This window comes from Desmodus rotundus, chromosome 6, assembly GCF_022682495.2.
Source record: "Desmodus rotundus isolate HL8 chromosome 6, HLdesRot8A.1, whole genome shotgun sequence".
NCBI lineage: Eukaryota > Metazoa > Chordata > Mammalia > Chiroptera > Phyllostomidae > Desmodus > Desmodus rotundus.
Genome location: NC_071392.1, coordinates 70044660 through 70071649, shown reverse-complemented (window position 1 = coordinate 70071649; position 26990 = coordinate 70044660). Strand labels below are relative to the sequence as shown.

Sequence of the window (26990 nt, the reverse complement as noted above, 5' to 3'; positions counted from 1 at the left end):
TGCTGATGTGGACAGAAGTAATTCGCTTAGGCTGAGTCAGCATAGCCCCGGGCCCGTTTGCACATAGTACAGTGGAATTGTACTGCTTTGTACTTACCACTTACTGTATCTTTATTATAAAATATGTTAAAGTGGTACTTGCAGATTTGGGGCTTTTAAATCCCCCCTTTGCATACTGTGGGACAATAGATTTCAGTCTGCCAAAATAACTTTATTTTCAATCTACATCAGGCACTTAGTCTCTGGTGTTCCTTGTTCAATGGGCAAGTTCATTGGGTAAGGAGTTTTTTCATATAAAGTGACACACGGAAAGAATATTTTACTTGAGACTTTATTACAATAAACCTTGCCAGTACTATGGCATTTTTCCCTGATTGGGTATTTCATTGGTATTTGTATCTAGGATTTGGTTCAGCCACATATGACACAATAAACCCCAAATAGAGTGATCTGTACATGGAAGTTTTATTTCTCACCTGAGTAGAGTTGAAAGGTAGTAGTCGAGGGTTGCAGTGACTTGCTCCACTCTGGGAGAAGCCTCAGGCTCTGTTTTTCTTGCTCTTTCACCATCTTCATATGGACCAAGTTGATAGTTCCAACTGGTACATCAGGTTCTAGCAGGTAGGAAAAGAGGAAAGAGGGGAGTAAAAAGTGTCTGCTTCATGTACCTTTATTTGTTTTCTGGATGTTGTGCATACTTTTGCTTATATCTCACTGTCTTTAACTTAGTCATTTGACCATGCCCGTAGTCAACTGAAGTTGGTATTTGTAGTCTCAGATGGGCATAATCACTATTCCAAATTCTGGGCTTATAGAAGAGGTCAAGAAAAGTTATTTGGATAGAAAACTATTAATAGCAATGTGTGCCAAAGGTTTTGTAATGTATAATAATTTGGTCAGGGCCCTCCGTTATTCTGTTCTGATAGGCAGTTTGGGGAGGCCTGTTGTTGCAGAAACATGGGAGGCACTGATGATTTGGCCCCAGTGGTTTTATGTAGATCTTTTGACAGTGTTGATGGGAAGACAGAAAATTGCACCTCTCTTTTAGTCTTTCCCTGTTATTATTTTTTACTACATTTCATTAACTGGCACTAAAACTATGCCATTGTGCATTTCAGAAACTGTTTGTCCCTTTAGTAACTCTGTTTACCTCCTTGCGGCAGGTGGAGGGGGGAGTACGTGTTTCTACCTTTCTTTATGAACACACCAACATGTCACCCTCCGGTTCCACAGATAGAGTACCCATTAGTCACCTGTCAGTTTGCTGAGGAATCTGTGATTGCCTGTACTCACTGGACGTCATGCAGCACCCACCATGAGTGTCAAGGCATGTGATGGGGACCACAGGCCAGGGCAGGCTCTGCTTAGCAGTGGCAGCTGTGGCCTGAGTAGCATAATGGCTGGTCTCCTCCTGTCGTCAAGATTCTGGCCTAAGTCTGCAGTTGATCATGACTTAAAATAAAAAGGCTAGACTCTAATTTGGACATTAAAAAAAGAGGAAGAAAAGAAAAGCCTAAGACACATAAAACATCACTCTGAACCCTGAAAGTTGTGTTTTTATTGGGACAGTTTTTATTATGGATAAATTGTCACTGCCAGCCAGGATTTATAAAATGTAGCTTTTAGTGTCAGTATTTGAAGTATTCTTTTTAGAAGCTAGTCTCCTGGTTGTATTTAGATATATGCATTGATATTTGTGTTCTAGTTAAGCATCTGCAATTTAGTTTCATATATAAAAACAAGTTCTTTTAAAATTTCTGTTAGATAATTTCTGCTGGTTAAATTTTTATTTTTGAAAAATAGTTTAATAAATCATTGGTAAGTGTACTAGTGCAAAGATGATATGTGGACAAAACTAAAATGTTGGTTGCATAATAATAAAATCAAATGCCCCAAAGAATGTTAATTGATAGATGGTGTCAAACTGGATGAATACATGTAATGACAGGTTCCTGCTTTCTTTAGTCCTGAACTGATGAAGGTCTTTATAATGACTTTAATGGAGAATGTGGATAACACATTATGTTAGTGGATATAACAAAGCTGGGACAGCTCTTTGGTCACTGAGTGATGGAATTAGAATTTTAAAATAATATTCTAATCAAGTGGAACAATGGACAAAATGAATCTAGTGAAATGAAACATGTCTTAGTGAAGCACATGTAAAAATGTTTTAGAAATTTTTCTTGATTATAATCATGATATGAGTCAGTTGATGTGAGTGCCAAGAAGAGTTCATTTGTTCATGATTTGAATTAATAGACATAGAGCGCTTACAATGTGGGAAACGGTCCTCCCACTTGTCTCTGTGTTGGCCACACTATTCTCGCAGGATCATGATCAATCCAGTATATTCTAGGGAGGACATTGCTATATTAGGAGTTTTATTTGCATAATGTTATGGCTTTCAAAGTGCTTTCTTATACTTAGTTTTATTTAACTGTTTAATGCTTAATTTATGGACAAACTGGAGAGTAGTACCCTTAGGATGTTGGGGGAACTGGAAAAATTTAATTTGGGAAAGAGAAGGCTCACAAACCCTGAACCTGTCTGCAAGTTTCTGAACTGTTATGTTGAAAAAGGAAAGAATCTGTTTTATCTTAGATAACATAAAACTAGGATTGTGTGGAAGTCATAGGGAAACAGGTTTTAATTCTTTATAGCTATCCAAATTAGAATTGGCTTCATTGCGAAATAATAAAGTAAGATATGTGTATATTTCAGTTTAATAGGCTGCAATGGAGCTGAGAGACTTCGGTGTGCATTGTGTAAACATCAGTACATTAATTACAACAGTGTGTTGTCCATGGTGTGTTTCTGACACTGTCATTCAGTTTCATGTAAGGTGCTGGTATTAAGTTTCGCCTGTGCCATGCTCTAAAACATTCACCCTGATAGATCAGCACCTCTGATGGATATCCATTTTAATTAAAACAAAATCCACATTAAAGTGCCCCCCCCCCAAAAAAAAGATGTACCTTTCTTGGAAATCATCAGCCTTGAAATGTTAATGAAGGGATCCAGGTAAGTTGAAATCTTTTACCTGAAAGGAAAATTGAAAAGGTCCATTGTTTTGTTGTCCATGCTTCTTGCAACAACAGGTGGAGGGTGATCAGATTTAAACTGTGTGTGATGTATTATAATCATTCTGAGTTTAAAGATATGCAAAGTTGGCTTTTATAGCTTATTCAAAGTCAAATTAAAATTTGCATAGATAAAAAGGGTCCTGTGATTTAAATCCTAAAATAAATAAAGTGGTATAGGTTGAAAAATCTTTTTCACCTGTATTTTCCATCCATCCAGTTCCCACTGCCACCCTGACATAGTTTCTGCGTTTGGAATCAAATTCAAATATAAATTCTGATTTTGCCTGTTTTCTAGGGGTGGCTTATTATTATGTGTACTGTTCTATAACTAGCTTTCTTCTGTAAGATAATTTGAAGATCTTATCAGTACATAATAGAACTTTTTTCATTCTTTTCACAGCTAATAGTATTACCATTGTTTAAATGTCTTATAATTTACTTAGTTCTCTATTTATGAAAATTTAGGTGGTTGGCTTTTTGCGGGGTGGGGGGTGCTGCTACAGGGCTGAGGGGTGGATGATGGGTAGCTACAACTGTGCTAAGAGCTGAAATTGACCCGAAGTAATTGCCATTCCAGTTAAGCTTTCCCCTTTACATTGCAAGCCTTTAGTAGACTCCAGAGGACCCCCGTGCTCTTGCTGGGGACACATTGCTGGTGCTTTCTATTCACTATCTTCCCAGAATCCTTCCCCTCTCATGTAGATTTAATTTACAGTTGTTGGTTATGAGTGAAGTCAGGCTTTCATAATTTGAGTTATTTTTCTGAATGTATTCATTTTGTTCATTTTTCTGATGGATTAGTGGTCACATTCTTTTCAATATCTAGGATCCATGAGTTTGAAAATTAGCTCTTTAGGATATGAATTGTAAGTATTTTTTCTGTTTAGTCTTTTCCAATAATTTATGTATGGTATTTTTTGCCATGCTAAATTTATTTTTAATGTTTGTGCAATTAAATTTATGACATGTGGATTTTGATTAGTGGTTAGAAAGGTCTTTCTCATACCAGCATTTAAAGGAGTTCTCCCATTTTTTTCATTTAGTAAATTTACAGTTTTTTATATGAAAAGTTTTTAATTCATTTGGACTGTAATTGCATGTGTTATGCTCCACTTTAATTTTTTTTTTTTCTGCATTGCTTCTCAGTTATTCTAAAACCATTGACTGGTTAGACCATCTTTTACAACTGACTTTAGGTGTTAATAAAGGTATTTCATAGTACATGTCTGATCATATTTGTATCCATTTCTTGGGTATATTTCATTGGTCTCTATTTGTTGAGGTATAATGTAGCTTATTTTGATCATGTAAACAACATTAAAGAATTCTACTTTCTGACAGCTGTGCCCACTGCTGGATTTTAAATTTCATTTTTTTCTCCCTATCTCCTTTTTATGGAAATACAGACCTCTTCATTATACTAATGAAATATCCATTATTGGGAATTTGTATATCACAATAATATTTGTTGACATTTTATGTCTTAAATATAACTACAGTAATTTTTATTCATTAAAAAGTTGAAGCCTCATATTTATCCAGGTGCCTCTGGCACATTTTATAACTGCACCAACATTGGTGTTTCTAAGGAGATGATTTGCTCAAATCTCCTTTCCTTGATTTGTACTGATGAATTTTCCATGCCATAATTACCAAAAATAACTTACTGACACAATGGCTAGTTACACATTGGTAAACTAGAAATTGCAAAGACTTAGAGGAATGTTTAAAGAATATGAAGTCTGCTGAAAGAAAATTGAATGAAGAAATCCACTAGTTCTTAAACAACATTTATTTATCAAGTAAGTGGATTGGGGCATATGATAGTTAATGTCCCCTCCAAGTTATTGTTATTCCATTATACATTTCCATTAGTTTGCCTGGACACTTGGTTTGCGAGTTGAAGCCGGTCTTGGTGGTTCCCAGGGCTTGGCACCTGGAGTGTTCTCAGCTGTCTCTCTCTCAGCAGTTGCTGTCCTATTTCCATCTGGTCCCTTATTTGGACCCTGGTTAGAGAGCTAAAGTCATGGACTTAATTGCCTTGCTTACATACACACAAAAGGTCCCAGCTTATATTCTCATATTATAGAAATGGAGAATGTAATATAATGTATAATGGTGATGTTTCTGCATTTCAGCTTGATTTAGCTTTCCCTAGAATGGAGGCCTTAACCTTAGTAAAGAAATGATATGGCCTTCTCTCTTCACTGCTCAGGGCAAAAGGTTTTTTACACTGGGGTACAATAGGACACTTCTTTATCAGTCTGTTACTACCAGCGACAGTATCTTTACAAACTGTCTAAGCTTTTTGAACTAATTTAAACTTATTTCAAATCAGCCTATTTTTTGGAAGCCAACTCATACCAGTTTGTTTAGTTTTTCTAATCTTTTAATCATTTTATCCTCAGTATATTTCCAAATGCTTCATATCTCTGTGCAGTATCCAGAACTGAACTGAGTTCTTTAATTGTCTGGTGAGGATCAAGTGAAATGGATAGATTACTCCTGTCCTGTTCCTATATGTCTTGGGATTTGTTTTATCTGCAAGACTGTGTTTTCCTTTCTCCAGTTAAGCGTTTAAAAAAGTGCTTCTGCATGACCTAATGTGCCCTCCCTCCAGAGAAGTTTTGCCCCTATAGTCAGGGCTGGCTTCATGGGCAAGAACCCATGCAGTTGCACAGGGCTCTGTTCTCAGAAGGGCCCCAGGCTTTGCTTAATGCTATTGTTGCAGACCTGAAATTCTTAGTATTTTGGCAAGGGGCTCCTCATTCTCATTTTGTCTTGGGCCCTACAAATTAAGTAGCTGATTCTCATTGTAGTTGATGACTAGACATGGTTGGTAAGTCATAGTTCATGTCTGACCCACCACCCTCAATAATAATTACAGTAGTGAGACCCAAGCCAAGGAAATTGGGTTCCATTGGTTCACAGCTCTTCCCCCAAAGTGTTTAAAGATGCACTCACTGCTCACCTGCTGCACCTCTGTTCTCTCTTGGATTTGTCTCCTCCTTATCATTCCTTTATTGATCTTAATTCAGTCACTGACTATTTATTCATGGAATCCAAACTTTTGGCATCCAACAGATGTTGTTTCTGGAGGATTCTTTCTCAGAATCCCTGTCCTTTGCAGTCTTTCTCCCTGTTATCTCTTGTCTGGGGCTGATGGTAGTCCAATCACCTCCCAAGATTTCTTGTTCTCTGCCTTCTCTGATCAGGACAGCTGGCAATTTTGCACAAATTAATTTCTCATCCAAATTTTAGTTTTTCCCTGCCTCTGCAAAGAGACCAGGGTAATAATCATAGGAACTCCATCTGGGGTAGAAATTTAGATTTCAGCGCTGTGTCAGGATTCCAGAGTATATGGGAAAGTGAATTGAAAATGTTTTACAACTGAGCCATAACTATAAATAGTAGGACTTCTAAGTTTTTATTTTTCTTTACCATAAAGTTAATTCTAAGTGTCAAATCTAATACTCATATAGCAAATACAACTTCTTGGAATCATTACATTTCATAATTGGCAAAATTTTCTCTTTTTCTCATAGCTTAACAAGCAACAGTTGCAGTTACTGAAAGAACGGTTCCAGGCCTTCCTCAATGGTGAGACCCAGATAGTAGCCGATGAAGCATTTTGCAATGCTGTTCGGAGTTACTATGAGGTAAGTGGGAAGAGCTTTGTTCTCGGCATACTGATGCTTTATTAAAGATTTTTAAAGATGGATTTCCCATGTTTAGAATCTCACTGGAATGATAAAAACGGCTATGAGTTTGCAACCTTCCTGAAATCATTGTCAGGTCTGTTTTGCAATTTAAAAACTCTGATTTCACAGCCTGGTTTTGAGAGATAAACAGAATTGGAAATTACTCACATCTTTTGAGGGGAAGTGAATGGTTTAGAAAAATTTTTTGGCAGTGATGATATAGCTGATATAGGTATCTTTGGGTCCACATGTCTAAATAATCCTTTTTTTTAATTGGGATTTCAATAGTAAATTGCTATCTTGAGTCATTTTGTTACCTAAGCTTTATAATAATTAAGACCAGTAACTAATTTCAAGAGGATAAATTGAATTCTCTTTTCTTCCTGAAGGGATAATACTACCAATGCCACCTTGCTATTTCTTCTGATTTCAGTGTGTGACTCATCAGGAATTCTCTACAGATTTCCTATGAGCACCAGTTTTCACACATGGCCATTAGCTGCTTCAGTGAGTTGCCAGTCAATGTTAGGTTTAGAGAGTTCCATTTTTTTCCTGAACATTTCAGAGTTATTTGGGAAATGGATTCCTTCCATTGTGCAGATAGCCAGGGGTGTCCAACCTTTTGGTGTTTCTGGGCCACACTGGAAGAAGAAGAGTTGTCTTGGGCCACACATTAAATACATTGTGATATAATCACAAAAAAATGCCATAATGTTTTAAGTAAATTCATGATTTTTGTGTTGGGCTGCATTCATAGCCATCCTGGGCCACGTGCAGCCCATGGGCTGTGGGTTAGACACCCCTATACCTTTCTTCTGAAGAAGCAAAACGTGCAAACATGTATTTGACTAATAAAAATAAACAGTGTGGGGCCACCGTGTTTTCTCAACTTCTGTGAGACAAAGAAGAATATCTTAACATGAAAAACAATGTAACTGGATGTACAGATAACTGGTTGAGTTTGTAAATCATTGATAGTATGCATCAGAAGTTATTTAATGCACCCTGAGGGAGGCTTACCTTACCCTAAGCCTTGGCCTGTTGAATTTGTGGAATTGGATGGAAGTATAGACATCTTGCTTAACATACATGTGTATGGCATGAGTCTAGCAGCAATAGTGGGTGTTATCTAAGTGGATCTTGACTCAGAGTAGCTCAAAATCTTAAGTATAGGATGTTATATTTCATTTTGCAAGACTCAGAGCCAGAATCTTTGAGTCAAAGGCTTGCAAGATGAAATGTTGAGCTGAATCTTAAAAGATAAAATGTAAAGGCCTTTACTTACATGAAGTAATAAAACAAAAGAAAAGTGAAAAGTCTGTGTGCCAATTGAAGGAGAAGTCTGTGTTCTTACTCAGAAAAGTAACAAAAAAAAAAAAGTAATTTGTCTAAAAAGATGTGATTTCAAGAGTAAAACAGCTCATTTTTGTTTTGGTACATGTGCTGTGGTACTGTACACATTAATGTTAGGAAGCCTGGAACTGGGTGAGGGGGATGTGGGAGATATTAGTACTATATTTATATCTTTTCTGTGAATCTAAAAATAAGTGTGCTCTAAACAAGTACTCAAAATATGATATAGCCACAGTTTAATAAAAGGCACACTTAAGCTGTGTTAATGAAAATATTGTAATTCTAATGAAGGAGAGAGTACCCCTATTGTATTCTACATGACGATTGTGTTGTCTTCTGGGCATGATATATAAATAAAAAAAGATAGGGACAATGTAGGGTTATTAGGTTTCAAACACATTATTTGTAGGTTACTTGAAGGAACTGGAGATGTTTAGCCTGGAGAAGGTTTAGGCTTGTGTTGTATGTGGTCCCAAGAGTAAAATTAGGATTAAGATGGCAAGTAAAGTAGGGAAGATTTCAACCTAATACCATTGGAGTTTGGTGCACTGGCCATATGCAGAAAGGACTGGTGACTGCAGCGTCACTGGCACTCAGATCCTGGCTGCACTTCAGTCACTTGGGAGGCACATTGCACATATGCGTCCCAGAGCTTTGCTGGACTTACTGAGTCAGAATTTCAGAATCTATACTTTTAAAAGCCCCCCAGATGATACTCTTGCAACTGGTAGATTGCTAATCAATGGAATTAGACTATGCTTGTTAGGATTGTTACAGACAGATGTAAGTATTGGGGAGGTGGTTGGAGAAGGTGGCACACAGTCAGTACTTAATCAACTCTTGATAAGTACATTTTGGTGGTTAAAAAGGTTGCTTTTCAATTTTTTTTCCCCACAACAGTTGCTTTTTTGAAAGAAAGTTTAAAACTGCTTTTCATTTTTTTTTCCTTTTTAATCATACTTTTGTATACTTTGCTATGACTAACAATGGTGGTAGTCCCTACTATTATTGCCTTAGGTAGTATTTTCATAGCTTACCAAAAATACCTAATTTTTTCTTCCAATATTTCTTTGTGAGAAGGGGTGTGAATATGACTACCCATGAATGACAAAAATAGAAACTAAAATTCAGAGATGTTAAATAAATTGGCTAGTGTTATATATTTGTTAAGCAGCTTAGTTAAAAGTGCATCCAGAGTATTGGACTCTTTCTGATATGCCACAGTTATTTCACAGTTGTGATTTTGAATACAACTGCACCAGGTGTTATGTGAAGCACTTCAAAAAATATTTTTATTCAAAGGGCAAAGGACCTGAACAGACACTTTTCCAAGGAGGACATACAGAGGGTCCAGAGACACATGAAAGGATGCTCAGCATCACTAGCCATCAGAGAGATGCAAATTACAACCACAGTGAGATACCACTTCACACCAGTCAGAATGGCCATCATAACCAAATAAACAAACAACAGGTGCTGTAGAGGTTGCAGAGAAAAGGGAACCCTAGTACCTTGTTGGTGGGAATGCAGACTAGTGTAGCCACTATGGAAGACAGTATGGAATTTCCACAAAAAACTAAAAATGGAACTGCTTTTTGATTTGGCAGTTCCACTCCTGGGATTATACTCTTAAGAGTCCTAAATCACCATTTCAAAAGAACCTATGCACCCCAATGTTCATAACAGCACAATTTACAATAGCCAAGTGCTGGGAACAGCCTAAGTGCCCATCAGTAAATGAGTGGATCAAAAAACTATGTATTTACACAATGGAATACTATGCAGCAGAAAGAAAGGAGGAGCTCCTGTCCTTTGTGACAGCATGGATGGATCTGGAGAGCATTATGCTAAGTGAAATATGCCAAGCGGTGAAAGACAAATACCATATGATCTGACTTATAATGGAACCTAATCAACAACACAAACATGCAAGCAAAATATAACCAGAGACATTGAAATAAAGAATAAACTGACAGTAAACAATGAGGCAGCTGATGGCAATTGGGACAACTGTGTGAGGCTCCAAAATGCCTGCTTTAAAGGGGACTGAGGCATCATTGCCCCAAGTACAATGTTTCTTGTATCTTATATCTTTTTCAATAAATGTCTCTTTTTCATATTACATGGCTGGATACCTTCTGGACAGATTTTGTATATGTGGTGCCCAGTTGGATGTGTGAGCATGTGTGTCTTTGTATGTTATTATCTATCAGTTTAAATAAATATTTGCTGTGACTACTATTCAGAATGTTTTGAAAGAGCATCTACTGTGAAGGTAATAGTGATTTTATATGACAATATAATTTCTGTTGTGTTCTTTTTATAGGATGTCTTAAGTTTGGTTTAAATACTAGCCTATAAAGTAATAAGAATAATAAGACAGTAATCTATTCTTAAAATTTCATCAATATATTTTCTCATAAAGTTAGAATAATTAGACAATAAATGAGATCCAACCATATAAATCACCTAACTAGCCAGACAAAATGGTAGTGAAGAACCAGAACAAGAACAAAAGAAAGAAATGACAGGTAGCATACATGGCTAATTAATAAAAGTTAGCAGTTATAACCTTGATAATTTTATGGTTGCTAATTATTGTTAGATTCTGCTATACCTTCATTTTTAAAAGAAAATTGTTTTTAAGTGCTCCCCCACCACCCTTCAAGTAACTCACTATCTGGAGGAAGACATAAAACGGACCCTCATTGTACTTGTTTTTTTTATTTCTAGCCATATGTTTTTACTTGCTTTTGTTTTTCAGTTTAGGAAACTTCAGTTGATTTTGTGGTTGGGTAAACATAGGTTTATTGCAGTGTGTTACTTTCCAAGTATCTGCTTCTGTTTCACAAAATTCAGGCAGACTTCATATATAACCAATGACTGTGATCTATAGCAGGCATGTGGGAAAGTAAATGGCCTTTCTCTTGGAGGTTTCCAAAAGACAATATGTATAATTGCTTACTAGCTGTTTTGGAAACATTCAGGTTCTGCTATTATGCAAAAAATGATGTTGGAGCTTTTCTTTTTCTTTTCTGGGGCAAGGTTGGCTTTGTTCACAACTTTTCAGAAAGGGTGTATAGTTTTTTATTAGTTCCATTTGTTTATGTTCTCTTGGTTCCAAAGAATGGATGAGAGTAACAGAGGTGTTTACTCTTTAAAAAAATTACCAGTGTTGAAAAAAAGTCTAAAACTCACCATAATTGCTGTCAACTTTTAAGATTTCTACTTGTTAATGATACAAATGAGAATTCCTTCACAAAAATTTTTAAAATGTGTTTAGTGTTTATTTTCACATTTCCTGCAAAAGGAAAAAATAGTCATTTTAATTAAAAAAATATTGAGCTCTAATTTTGGCCCTTTTACTTCATACTTTTATTTAAAATGTACTTTTGAATTATGTCATTCAGAAATTTTCTACTTTGATATTACTTTAGGAACAATTTTTAATAGAAGAAATATATGATTATGTTAGAAAATTTTTAAAAATAGTTAAAAAGTAAAAGTTTCTGTAATCCTAAAACTGTTCTAAAGGACAGAGTCTTAACTATTTAAAATATAGAAAAATATAACCTATAATTCCAACATCTGTAAACAACTCCTTTAACAGTTGTTTTTCTCTTTTGTACATATGAAACTGAAATCATTTTAATTTTTTAAGTTATATTCCATCATGAGCATTATTTAGTAGCAAATATTTTCCATAAGCATGGTTTTAGGTAGCTGCATAATAGACCATGTGCACCTATATGTAAATTTTAATTTTTTCCTTATTTTTAGACATGTAAGGTTTCTCCATTTTTAACTATTAAAGTACACACTGAAACGATCATGCTCGTGCATTTTCTTAAATTGGTTCATCTTTGATAAGTTTCTGCAAGTGGTAGTACTGGCTGATGAGAGGAGATGAATATTGTTTAAAGTCTTTATACAGGTTACCAGACTGACTTCAAGAAAAGTGGTAACAATTTATACTATAAAAACAATATGAGAGGTTTTTTTCCTTCATACTTGGTATTACTAAATAAATGCCAACTGTTTAGGTTGACTTTTGTCTACATTACTACTAGTGAATTTCTATATTTATCCTTCATATATCTTAGGGAATTACCTGCTTATATATTTGGTCTATTTTTCTCTTTGGATATTCATCTTTGAAATACTGATTTATAGATGCTCTTTATACACAAAGGAAACAATCCTTTCTTATGTGTTAATTCTTTTCTTTTTTTTTGCTTTTTGCAAGTTTTTCCACCTCTAATACTCATTCATTTCTTGTTCTAGAAGAATGAAGACATGTTCACATTCCAAGTGGAGACTGCACCTATTTATTTTTTTGGATTATATTTTCTTTTTCATAGGTCACTGGTTACAGTGGTTTGTATCATATTTCTCCCTCCCCTTCCTCATTCCAGCTACCCACCCTCCTTGGGTTAGTAACTCTGTGAATAGAATGTTGGTATAATTCGTGTCGTTGTTGTGCACCTGTTTCCTTCTCTGTTGAAGGGGTAGGTGATCTCTGAATGTTCCTGTAATTTCACACATGTGAATTAATTTGTTTCTTTGTGCTTCTCCTTTTCCTTCCCTTGCATGCTCCCACATCTCCAAATGTAAAGAACCAAAAAGAGAAAGAAAGAAAGAAAGAGCATGACTTGATATGGTAGTTCCAGGATAGATCTCCAGGGCATGGTTTTTTAATTTTACACATTTACGGGGGGGAAAACCCCCTGAATATCTTACATCCTAGTCCAGAACACCAAGGAACTGGAATTTGGTCAGCTTCTTCCTCAGAAATACCTGCAGCAGCTTCCCACCACCAGTTTAGTACCATTGCTTTTCTTCTGCCCATTCTCTTTCCCTGACATTATCACACTCTTAAACTTTTTTTTAATAAATTAAGTGTATTTGTTTAATGATTGCATTGTGAAAAATGAGAGCCTTTGAAGGCATTTGTTTTGTTTTATGTAAGGGCCTTACTTTTTTAGGATTGATATACAGAACCTGCATGTTATTTAGTCTTATGTGTGCAACCCAGAGATAAGGGCCTAGACAGATTGCATTTAAATACTGCAGTGAGGAAAGATCCAAGATGGCAGCAGAGTAGCTGGTAGCTCCGACCACTTGCTTCCAGACCCAGACGGTCTCGCAGCCAAAATATAGAGCAGTCGAGTGGAGAGTCCAGCTAGAGTGAGTGAGAGAGTCAATGAGTGAGCACGTTCACGGACAAGAGCATGGAGAGTACATGGCAGTGGGCAAGTACCTGCCTGCCTGCAGGGCTCCCAGGAGCCTGCAGCCTGGGATCTCCAAGTAAAGCCACCATGGCTGCCTAGCCCAGCAGTTCTGGCTGCACAGAGGCAGGGTGGCTGCGGATGGACTCAGGAGCAGCAAGACGTTTGGGCAGAGAGTGAAGGCCTAGGAGGCGTGGGCTCCAGAAAGAGCATTGCAGGAGCAGGTCCGTGTGAGGCTGAGGATCTCTGGAGAGAGGAGAGTGGGGTCAGCACCCTGCCTCTGCCCTGCGTATAGCTGCGGGGCTCTTCCCAATGCCATCCAGGAAAGATCCAGAGAGAAAGTTTATCTAAATTGGTCAGAGGCACTGAAAGGCAGTGGCCGGCCCTGACTGTGAAAGACTCTGTGATTTTGGGGGAGCTGGAGCACATGGAAAACAGGCCCTCCTAACTGTTAGTACTGCAGCCAGGGGTCACACAGAAACTCTTTTAAAAGGGAAGCTGAGGCGACACCTGAGACTAGGCAGGGACCCAGGGCTCGTACATGTGTGTGAGTGGGTGAAGCAGCTCTGGTAACCAAAAATTCAAAGGGATCGAGTCACATTGAAGGAACTGTAGGACCTGACACAGCGTGGTTCAGAAGCAGGGGGCTGTTCAGAGTAGAGAATCTGGGCACAAACCTCCTGTGAAAGAGCAACAGGCTCAGGACTGGAAAGCAGGAGCTGAACACCTGAGATTTGCTGCGAGATCCCCTCACAGACATGCAAGGCCAGTCCCCTACCTGCAGGCTTTGCAGATCAGTGAGGTGAGGCTCAGGAGTCCCCTACTGGGTACATTTCCACAGAGGAAATAAGAAAAAGTGCTGAAAGCCCCATTCACTAGACACTGTGAGCTACACACATCCTTAGGCCCTGATCCCCTCAGTCCTCTTTATAATTGGAGCTATTTTCTCTCCTGCATAGCTCTTTAACATTCATTTCTTGTCCTTCAGGTTTGGGCCTAATATGTCACTAGGTTTTATATGACAGTTTATTTAAAATCTCTTATTTTGCTTGGCCCTTCTCTTATTCCGTATTCCTCCTTCCTCCTTCTTCATTTCTTTGTTTTAAACTCTATTTTCTCTGTTGCTATGACTTGGTTCTATTCCCCACTCTTACTATTGCTCCCACCTCCAGACTCTCAAAACCATTTGTGATTGTCTTTAGTCATCTCACATTCCTTTTCCTGTTCTTAAAATACCCTTACTCTTTCTCCACCTTTATCAATTTTTGCTCATAGGTTGTGGATAAGGAGAATTGTTACAATTCTTAAATCTCTTTTCAGATAGTCACTATTGTATTTCAAATCTCAAATTTCACAGTTCCCCTCTCCTACTCCATTTTCCTCCCTCCTGCCCTTTCCGTTTTTGTTACAATGTTAATCTTTCCATGTCTTAACCGGGTTTTCATTCTGCACTTTTAGTATTCCCTCTCCCTGTATGCTCTCAAAATAACTTCTCTTTCCTCTAGACATTTCTTAAGTTCTTCTTTCTTTCCTTTGTCCCTCTTATTCCCATCCCACCTGTATAAATCTTAGCTCATTGGTTGTTTATATTTCCTACAATTAGGTCCCCATTATTTGAAATATATATATATCTATATTTGTTTTTGTCTGTTTCTTCTCTCATTGGATGCATACACATATGTTTTTTTCTTTAAATTTTGATTTTAACCTAATACTATAAGCTTCCCATCTCTTACTCAATTCCACCTTCCTTCCTCCCTTTGTTTCATGAAGTAAATTTTATTTTCTTTCCCTCTTTGCCTTGTCTCTATTCCTTACTCTTGTTATTGCCCCCTCCCTCTACCCTCACAAAATCTCTTTTCTTTCAGTAAGTTATCTCATATTTGTTTTTCCTTTCTTATAATAGTCTTAATCTCTTTACACCTTTATACACACTGGCTCATTTGCTGTTGATAGTGTAATTGGGGGGCATTATTTTTGTGGGTGTGGGTCTGTTTCCTGGCTATTTGGTTTCTGTTCTGGCAGCACCCGTACAACAGTATTCAAGACATGTGGGTGGAGTGACTCTGTCAGCCTGAGAGAAGAATCCACCAAAGAATGACCCAACAACCACCAAAAGCCAACTACATCCAGAGCACCCACAAAAACAGCATAAAGGGAAGCACAAAAGCATCAAGCTCAGGTGATCAAAGAGACTGCACCATGGAGTCCCCAGGTCTGCTACTACAGAAGATCATACCACAAAGACAGGGAGTCAAAGCAGATCAATAACACACAGAAACAAACAAGAAGAGTCATCTAAAATGGGGAAATGAAGAAACAACCCATAATCTAAAATAAAGGACCCTCTAGGACAGCTAAATGAAATTGAGGTAACCAAACTATCAAGCACCGAGTTCAGAATAATGGTTATAAGGATATTCAAGGATCTCAGGGAGAACTTCAGAGAACTCCATTGAAGCTTCAGGGAACTTACTGCAAACTACACCAGCATAAAGAGGACATAGAAACTATCAATTAGAGCCAGAAGAAAATGAAAAATACAATATCTGAAATGAAGACAGTGGAAGGAATTAAGAGCAGGTTAGATGAAGCAGAGGATCAAATCAGTACGCTGGAGGGCAAGATAGAAAAAAAAATTCTCAGATACAGCAACAAAGCAAAAGAAGACTCAAAAAGAACAGAAGTGGTAAGGGAATTGCAGGACAACCTGCAATGTAATAATACCCGTATAATAGGGACAACAGAAGGAGAAGATGAACAAGGGATAGAAAACCCGTTTGAAAAAGTAATGATTGAAAACTTCCCTAATTTGATGAGAGAAAAAGTCACCCAAGTCCAGGAAACAGAGTAGCCTAATCAAGATGAACCCAAAGAGGCCCACTCTAAGACACATCATAATTAAAATGGCAAAATTCCAAGACAAGGAGAGAATCTTAAAAGTAGCAAGGGAGAAACAGATAGTAACATACAATGGAGCTCCAAGAAGGCTAGCAGCTGATCTCAGCAGAGACACTACAAACCAGGAGGGAATGGCAAGAAATGTTCCAAGTAAAGAAAAGCAAAGGCCTGCAACCAAGACTACTCTACCCAGCAAGGCTCTTAATTAAAGTGGAAGGTGAAATAAGGAGATTACCAGACAAAAGAAGGCTAAAAGAGTACACCTCCACCAAACCAGCACTGCAAGATATGCTAAAGGGACTACTATAAGAAGAGGAAGGAAAAGAGTGAGAGAGAGAGAAACACAGGTACAAAAGGAAAAAAGTGACAATGAATAAACTACCTATCAATAATAGCCTTAAATGTTAATGGATTACATATTGCAATCAAAAGACATAGAGTAGCTGAACGGATAAGAAAACACAACCCACATATATGCTGCCTGCAAGAGACCTACCTCAGAACAAAAGACCTCCACAGACTGAAAGTAAAGTGTTGGAAAAAGATATGACAAGCAAATGGACAGGGAAAAAAAGCTGGGGTAACAATACTGATATCTGACAAAATAGACTTCAACAAAGGCCCTAAAAAGAGAAAGAGAAGGACACCTCATTATATAAGGGTAGATCCATTAAGAAGATATAAACATTGTAAACATATATGCACCCGAAATAGGAGCACCCAAATGAATAAGGAAAATCTTGGAGGACTTCAAGAAAGATATAGGCAGCCATACACTTATACTAGGGGATTTTAACACCCCACTGTCAACAATGGGTAGATCTTTTAAACAGAATCAACACAGATGTTGTGGCACTAAATGACTCTGTAGATCAAATGGACTTAACTGATATATACAGAACATTTCACTCCAAAGAAGCAATACATACATTCTTTTCAAATGCATATGAAACATTTTCAGAGATAGACCACATGATAGTACACAAAAAAAGCCTTAACAAATTCAAGAAAATTGAACTCATATCAAGCATTTTCTTGGACCACAGTGACTTGAAACTAGAAATCAGCCTCAAGGAAAAACCCTCAAAAACAGTTAAATTCATGGAGACTGAATAAAATGTTATTAAACAATGAATGGATTAACAAAAAGGTCAAGGAAGAAATCACAAAATTTCTGGCAACAAATGAAAATGAACACACAGCAGCCCAGATCCTATAGAACACAGCAAAGGCAGTCATGAGAGGGAAGTTCATAACAATACAGGCCTACCTAAGATAGAAAGAAAGGGAAAATTTTCTTTCTAAAGAAAGATAGAAAAATTACAAATAAATGACCTACCCCTACATCTACAAGAATTAGAAGGAAACAAAATAAAACAGAAGAAAAACAATAACAACAATTAAAAAAAAAAAAAAGCCCAGAGTGAGTAGAAGGAAGAAAATAAGATCAGAGCAGAATTAAATGACAGAGTCTAAAATAATAATTCAAAGGGTCAATAAATCCAGTCATTGTTTCTTTGAAAAAATAAACAAAATCAACAAGCCTTAACCATACTCATCAAGAAGAAAAGAGAGAGGGCCCAAATAAATAAAATCAGAAATGAAAGAGGAAAATTACAACCAATACCACAGAAATACAAAATATTGTAAGAAATAACTATGAACTACCATCCTCAAACTATCCCATAAAACTCAAGAAAAGGGAAGACTACCAAACTTTTGATGAGGCTAGTATTATCTTAATTCCAAAACCAGAAAGAGACACAAAGAAAGAAAACTATAGGCTAATATCATTGATGAACAGAGACACTAAAATCCTCAGCAAAATATTGGCAAACTGGATCCAGCAATACATTAAAAAGATACACCATTATCAAGTGGGGTTCATCCCAGGGATGTAAGGATGGTACAATATTCACAGATCAATAAATGTAATATATCACATAATCAAAATGAAACAAAAATCATATGACCATATCAATAGATGCTGAAAAACCATTTGATAAAATACAGCACCCATTTATGATAACACTCAGCAAAGTAGGAATACAGGGGGCATACCTCAACATAATAAAGGTCATAAACAAGAAATCCACAGCTAACATCAATAGTCAGCAGACAAAAAATACGAGCTTTCCCCCTAAGATCAGGAACAAGACAGAGTGTCTGCTCTCACCACTTTTATTCAACATAGTTTTGGAAGTTCTAGCCACAGCAATCAGAAAAAGAAATAAAAGGCATCCATATTGGAAAAGAAGAAGTAAAACTGTCATTGTTTGCAATGACATGGTAATATACATAGAAAACCATATAGAATTTACCCCAATCAATCTAGTAAGTCAATTCAGCAAAACAGCAGGATACAAAGTCAATATTTATAAATCAAAGGCATTTTTGTACACCAAAATGAAATATCAGAAACAGAAACTAGGAATAACTCCCATTTACTATAGCCACAAGAAAAATAAAGTGCCTAGGAATAAACTTAATCAAAGAGGTGGAAGACCTGTACTCAGAAAACTACCAAACACTGAGGAAGGAAATTAAGGAAGACACAAATAAATGGAAGCATATACCATGTTCATAGATTGGAAGAACTGACATCATCAAAATGTCCATACTACCAAAGAAATCTATAGATTCAATGCAATTCCTATTCAAATACCGATGACATATTTCACAGATTTAGAACAAACATTTCAACAATTTATATGGAACCATAAACGACCCTGAATAGCCACACCAATTTTGAGAAAGAAGAACAAAGTAGGAAGGATCACAATACCCAGTATCTTGTGATATCTATATTACAAATAATAACTATATTACAAGTCCACCATAATCAAAACAGTCGGTACTGGCATGAGAACGGACATCGGTCAATGGAACAGAATAGAGATTCCAGAAATAAACCCATGTCTCTATGGTCAATTAATACTTGACAAAAGGGACAGGAACATAAAAGGGAGTAAAAATAGCCTCTTCAATAAATGTTGTTGGGAGATCTGGACAGGTACATACAAAAAAATGAAACTCAACCACCAACTTATGCCATACACAAAAATAAACTCAAGATGATTAAAGACTTAAATATAATTTATGACACCATAGAAGTGCTGGAGAAGAATATATGCAGTAAAATTTCAGATTTATCGTGCAGCAATATTTTCACCGATAAATCTCAGGCAAGGGATGTAAAGGAAAGAATAAAAAATGGACTATATCAAATTAAAAAGTTTCTGCACTGCTAAAGAAAACATAATAAGAAGGGAACTGACTGTATGGGAAAATATATTTGCCAATGGTACTTGGACAAAGGTTTGATCTCCAAAATATATAAAAGAATCCATACGATTCCACAGCAGGAAGACAAACAATCCAATTGAAAAATGGGCAATGGACCTGAAGAGACACTTCTCTGAGGAGGACATATAGAGGACCCAAAGACACATGAAAGAATGTTCAGCATCACTAGCCATCAGAGAGATGCAAATTAAAACCACAATGAGATACCACCTCACACTGGTAAGAATGGCCATCATTAATAAATTAACAAAGAACAAGTGCTGGTGAGGATGTGGACAAAAGGGAACCTTAGTGAATTGTTGGTGGGAATGCAGACTGATGCAGCCACTGTAGAAAACAGTATGAAATTTCCTCAGAAAACTAAAGATGGAACTGCTTTTTGATACAGTGACCCTACTGCTGGGATTATACCCCAAGAATCCTGAAACACTAATTCAAAACAACCTGTGCGTCCCAGTGTTCATAGCAGAGGTATTTGCAATAGCCAAGTGCTGGAAACAGCCTAAGTGCCCATCAGTAAATGAGTGGATCAAAAAACTGTGGTACATTTACACAATGAAATACTACGCAGCAGAAAGAAGGAAGGAACTCCTACACTTTACGACCACATGGATGGAACTAGAGAGTGTTATGCTAAGTGAAATGAGCCATGTGGAGAAAAACAAATAACATATGGTCTCACCTATAGGTGGAAACTAATCAACAAAACAAACAAGCAAAATATAACCAGAAGACGTGGAAACAAGGAACAGGCTGACGGTGATCAGAGCAGAGCGGGGAGAGGAATAACGGGGAAAGAAGGGGAAGTATCTAGTCAAGGAAAATGTATAAAGGACCCATGGACATGGACAACAGGCTGGGGATTGACTGTGAGAGTGGGGGGTGGGTTGGGTAGGAGAGAGCAATGGGGGAAAATTTGGCACAACTGTAATAGGACAACAATATAAATAAATAAATATTTCAATGAGAATTTCTTTATCATTTTACTTTGGAGTAGAAAGATTTGATTTTAATATTCCAAGGGATGTTTGACCTGTCAAAATCTCTTTTAAACTTTGAAATAATACCATGAAAAAGGTCTGTTTTTTCATAGTGAATTGATGATCACTAAGCAGACCACGATTGGCAGCCTGTGTCAGGAAGGTATAAAAAAGGTCAACACATTCAGGGATGAAATCCAGCAACCAGTAATGAGAAGTGAGGTTTTAAATTTGCATTGAGCTCTGCAGATCACATTGTATTTATTTTTTTTTAAATATTAGCTGTTTTATTTGACATCCCATTTCTTAAATTTAAGGATGATATTTCAAACTAGGTATTCTGTAAAAATCTGGAAAATGTAGTTTCATGTCTGAAATTCCTATTTCTGTTTAGGATGGCTTGCTTATGCTGCCTGTCAGTGTCTTTTGTCGAGTTGCCTGCATTCTTGCCGGCATCCATTTTGTGAAGAAAATTGGATAATTCACAGATTGTAGAATTTTACTGCTTGAAGATATCTGAAGAAATCATCTTGTTTGAGTACTTTCCTCCTCTTTCTTCATGTATTTTGAGAAGAAACTGAGTTTTTCAAGCCCACATAGCAAATTTATGGCAGAGGGCAGGGCTAGACTTCTGTTAACTCTTAATCTTCTCTCTTTTTTTCCTATAGCTACATTCTTATAAAAGGATATTGTATCTTTACAGTGGGCTGTGGGTGAGTAGACCCAGTGAAGATTTCCTGTTTGACCAGTGATCTGGATTTTAATTCAAGACAGGTAGCCACAAAGAGCAGAAGTATGTGTGGTCTACCTCGTGGTATTCTCTAATTCTCTAAACCCTTTCTTTAGTGGGGGAGCACTGATTTAGGGTTCGCTTGCAAAGGTGAGCCTGGCCAGATTGGAGATGCTTAACTGTGCTGTGCCATAGCCATTTTATACGTTGGCCTGACACCACTATTCAGGAATTGTTTACTCATATCTGGGAGTGTTTATAATGGTCAGGCTATTTACCTAAAACTGTTAGTTCTTCTATTAAATTCAGAGTCATCAAAGCTATGTTCTCCGCTGGGGAAAATGCCAAGTTCATGTTGAGAGGATCTCCGAGTCAGGAGCACTGCTTGGAGCTGTCTGACGGGCAAACCCATGTGTTCACAGGTTACATTTGATGAGATTCCTCCTTCATTAATAAGGAATATGCTCCCTGACTTTAAGTGCCTTTCTTTAGGAAGTTGCTTGCTTTCACTTATTTTACTTCAAATTCATTATTTTGTTATCTCAAAGTTAAGTTACATTTCTTTGAACAACAGTAGTTAGTTCTCTACTTTATTAGGCAAACAACCCCTTATGTGGATTGCTTTTGTTTCAGAAAGCAATTTTAGAGTTAAAATTTTCCTTTATTACCTTGATCATTGTTCAATTTCTAGAAGTTTCTAGGAGTAAATAATCCCATTTCCCTGACTCCCTTTCCGAGCTTGAAAGGGTAATTTAAGTTTTGTACGTGTTTAAACATCACTCTTAAGTCAGTTAAATGCGTTTCTTCTGCTTATCTTCTATCAGGTTTACTCAATATTCATTTTATCATTAAACTTCTATTTTTAAAGACTTTGTCATTTCTTTGGCTTCCAGGGTGAGATCTTGAGAGGAATCACATGCACCCTTCTTAGCACAGCCACAGTGGGTGCTTGCCTCATTTTGGTGTAGTTGAAGCTTTTCTCCCTCATAATCGTAGAAATGGGTAGAATAAGCTCTTGGGAAGCTTGAAGCATTACACAGGTAAAATGTGCAAAACTGTAACTGGCTAAGATGGTCATTGGTCATCTTTCTCTTCGTTCGTTTTTGCTTTAGCATATATAATTTAATTACCTTTATATTAATCATTTTAAAAGTACTTATTGAGAGGCCTGTTTTCATTTAGTATCCCGTAAAACACATTAAAGACATAGTCCCTACTAATTAATGCTTTTGCTTTACAGTTTAAAAATTACTCATTTTTGTCACTGAAGTTACCTCCAGGATGGAGAATCTTGTTTCTATAAGATCATTGGGAGAAGCATCCTTTTACATAAAAATTCAGGTTTGTGATGAGAGTTTTATTTAAAAGTGGTTGAGCTGGTTCGGTAAAGGTTTGGTGCATTGAAGGACAGCTATTAAAAACATTTTTTTAAGCTTCTAGAAGGTGCCTGATATTTTTATCCCATAAACCTTTTACCATCCACTTTATATGAGATGCTGTTGCAGGTGCCCTCCAGGTACATGGGTTCTGCCTTGTTGTCAAGTGCTGATTATTCTATTAAGGGTTAAGGCACATTCCCGACATTCCTAGCCAAGATGTGAGGAAGGACAATAATGAGTGTTTTAAGAAGGAAACTTTGTGAGTTGTAACTTACAACTGAGGTTCTCCATCTAGCTAGATTTCAGAGACTCCCTGACCTCAGATAGGAAAACATTACACCTTTATTTTCTTAACCTCTGAAATTTAGCAGTTTACTTACAGTATGAATGTAGGCAACAAACCCCAGAGTTACTAGCAGTATCTGTGGCTTGATCATCCATTGAAATACATATATTTTGTATCATGTGTTTTATTGCAGCTATCTTGAAATACTGTTTTATGTTCACAAACTACACTGAAAATATAGTACACTTAAATCTCTCATTACATCTTATTAATGAGTTAATAAAGATGCACATAAATTGTTACAGCACATATTTGTTTTTAAAAATATCTTCATAACTATATTTCAGTAAAACTACTTTCCTTTAAAATTCTATGAACTTAATTTTATGCATTTAAAAGCATTATGCTCAGAAGGGATCAATAGACTTTACCACAGTGCCAAAAGGTTCATGCTACAAAAGCAGTTAGAGTTCTGACTTACAGGACTTGGGAAGGCTTCATCACAGAGAAAATAAGAGTTTAAACACAGGGGAGAAAAACAAGCAGAAACAGTTGTTTTATTTGTACCTGGATTGGAATTTCAGCTCTAACACATTTGATGTATGGGATTCCTGGAATTTACCTAACCTTGCTGTGCTTCATTTTCTTTATCTGTAAATCAGAGATGATAATGTACCTTCCTACCTCCCAAGATTGTTAATGGTTAAACCAATTTAAATTAGTAAGCACAGTGTTAAATGTGAGCTGCTATTACTATTACCTGAAGTATCGCTTTCCCCAAAGTACCGTATTTTTCAGACAATAAGACGCACTTTCCCCCCTAAATTTGGGAGGAAATGGGGGTGCGTCTTATTGTATGAATGTATCTTACATTTAATTGGTGAAATATTATGTTGTTTATGTTATTAAATATTTTACCACATTTTTGCTTCAAAATTTTTTTTCCCATTTTCCTCCTCTAAGACGTAGGTGCGTCTTATGGTCTGAAAAATATGGTATCTGCTTTTGTGAAAAATTCAGCACTTAATAATTTATGTTGTCATGTGCATTGCTTTCCAATACATTCTTTTGGGGCAGGAAACCGTGGCTTATACTGTACTGAATGTATAGAGACCCTAAATTAAGTAATCCATTTTTTGAGTTAAATAATTCATCTAATTAAACATTTATTTAAGTGTTAATCAGATACTGCCTTATGCCCTGGAAATATAAAGATGAATAAGGCAAGGTCTCTGACCTCAAAGAGGCCACAGTCTATTGGAAGAGACAGATGTATAAGCAGTTGATTATTAAAATAACCCTGGCTCACTTTACCAGCTTGGAGTAGGGGATGGTTGAAATCATGTCACTCTTTCAAAGTTTTCCCTCTTGTTAAGCAAACCCAGTGGACTTGAATGTGCTGGCACCTACCTGCATCAAAATGGAAAATCAATACTGTGAACATAGAAATTGACATTATGTGGGATTCTCAAGAAGCTATGAAAATTAAATAAGATTAAGCATGTTAATTTACCACACAGTACCTGGCACAAAGTACATTTTAAATAATAACTTTTTACCATGTGGTTCAGTTGAACCACATGAAATTGCCAATACCTGGCTGTTTTTGATGTGTTTTAAAAAATGCACCTTTCTATAGATAAGCCAATAGCATTCAAAGCAGCAGTAATGGATGATTTTATGTGGCAGTAATCTTATGAACATCTAGCTGTCAGTCAAAATCTAGCTGTTTCACTTTTATGAGAACAGGACAAGGATTTTTTTTTTTTTTTAGGAATGTACTAGAAGATGCCCAAAGGTTCCCTGGGTATATTCCCCTGTGAGCTGTTATCACATACACTTTTATAATACCTTTAACTTTATTTACTGTCAAGTTTATTTAACTATGTACATTTTTAACATTTTATGTGCTTTTAGTTTTGTTTCCAAATGTTTGGCATGTACTCTATCATAATTAGAAATGAAAACTAAGTTAATTTAATGAGATAATTGTGTTCTCACTGTGGCATACATGTATTGTAAAACAACTGTTACCTGAGTATAATGTACACATCTTGCTTTTCATTATCCTTGTCCTGTTTAGAAGGTTCTTGGCCATTATTACTTACCTGGAGAACTCTACCTGCCCTGTAAGACTGAGTCACCAATTACATCCCCTAGGTAGCTTCACTGCCCCCTCCTGCCTTTTCTTCCTCCCTCTTTTGTTCTTCCTCCCTTCTGTTTCCCTCTTCTATCCTGCCTTCCCTTTTTTAATCTCCCTTCCCTCCTTTCCTCCTCCTGTTACCAATTCCTGTGATTTTTTCCATGTCAAATAATTTGCAGATCTATAAGAACATAATGGAGAATACTGATAAACAGTTCTTTGAGTGCTAGTCAGATTAAGATGTAAAGGTTGAATTGAATAATGATAGTCACATGAACTGTGCAAAGTTACTATCTTAGAAACTTTAAATGTGTATTTTTTAAGACTTTATTTATTCATTTTTAGAGAGAGGAAGGGAGGGAAAAAGAGAGGGGGAGAAACATCAGTGTGTGGTTGCATCTCACATGTCCCCAACTGGGGTCCTGGCCAGCAACCCAGGTATGTCCCCTGACGGGGAATGGAATCAGCAACCCTTTGGTTCGCAGTCCGACGCTCAGTCCACTGAGCCACACCAGCCAGGGCTAAATGTGTATTTTTTCAAGGATGTGGGATATGCTACTACTGTGCTGAGATAATTAAATAGTATTTCAGTATTTTCTGCCTAGTAAATTTTCTACATGGGGAAAATGATTATGCTGTCTCCAGGGTACATTCTTAAATTTAAGGCTCACTAGCTAAAAGATGGAAGGGATGGAAAGATTTCAGTTACTAAATAATGTATAATATTAAGATTTTCTATAGAAGAGTGTTTATTCTCCCTAATCTTAAAACTACTTTTTTTTTTATTACTACTGACTTTTGGGTATGAAAGCTAGCTATTACCTTTTCATTTCCAAGATAACTTCCAGATGGGAAATTTAAACAGTATTATCTGTAAGCCATTTATAGTCTATATTCTTTGAGAGAAGTAAAGTTCTGCCAGTATTTAATGTCCTTGTGCCTTATAATTGTAAAAGTTTGTGTATGCTCTTACCCATTCATTGTTTTTATTTATTTAAAATTTTAATAAAACTTACCAACAGGAACTATTTACGGTCTGTTTATGTCTTTGTACCTTCAATTTACACATTTTTGAAGTTGCTAGACTATTCAGGCATTGCTATTAAATATATGTCATCTTTGCTTGTGTAGTGGGACCAAACTGAGAAGAGGGAGAAAACTTCTTAATTGGGTTCTGACAAGCCTATTTGGAAAATTAATGCAGAATGGTAAAAAGTGATACTGCCCAATATGAAAAGCTGGGATCAGAGTTATATCCTGAATTCAAAAGTACGCATGTACAGAATAAATAGGAAGGATTATTCACACTGCAAAAAAAGAATCTTTGTTTTGCCATTTAGTTTAGTATTAAGTTACCTTCAGTGGCAAATTGTGTTGCTATATTGAAAATCAGATATAAGATTGTGAATATTTGAAATTTTATTTTCTCTTCTAGTAGAATGAAAGGTATGTGGACATTCCAAACAGGCACTAAATTCCGTTTTATTTCCTTTGGACACTGATAGACTATAAATATACTTACACTATTTCAGATTAGGTTTTGTCCCCCATACATTTGCTACAAATTTATGAAAAAAATTGAATTGTGTGTAAAGGATTATGGCCTGTAGTAAAATCTAGGGGAACGCAGTCATATGTTGTTGCTAATGCTTCTGTTAGGACTGGGATGGGTGACTTTAAGCTTTGTTGATACCTTTAAGAGCATGTGGAATTTTGACTTTGGAGCTTTTCACCGTGGTTGGTTTTTTTTAGTTGTACAAACTTGCTTTCTGTCGCCGATTGTGTGAGGGATTTTAAGTCTTGTACTGTGGAGAATTTTTACCATGGGAGTCCACCTGGCTTTGTCTGTGGTATATAGTCCTGTGTCTAAAGAAAGAGCTGCTTTCTTTAGACACAG

General features: G+C 36.6%; 1 protein-coding gene across 5 annotated transcripts in view; it reads left to right on the top strand.

Annotated features, from left to right (window-relative positions):
- Positions 1 to 26990, top strand: part of CADPS2 (calcium dependent secretion activator 2) — a 575679-nt gene that overhangs the window by 120845 nt on the left and 427844 nt on the right. For all 5 annotated transcript variants that reach the window (XM_053926174.1, XM_024555170.3, XM_024555169.4 and 2 more), the window contains exon 2: positions 6632 to 6745. In XM_053926174.1, the coding sequence (XP_053782149.1) occupies positions 6632 to 6745 (114 nt within the window). The remainder of the gene's footprint in view (positions 1 to 6631; positions 6746 to 26990) is intronic.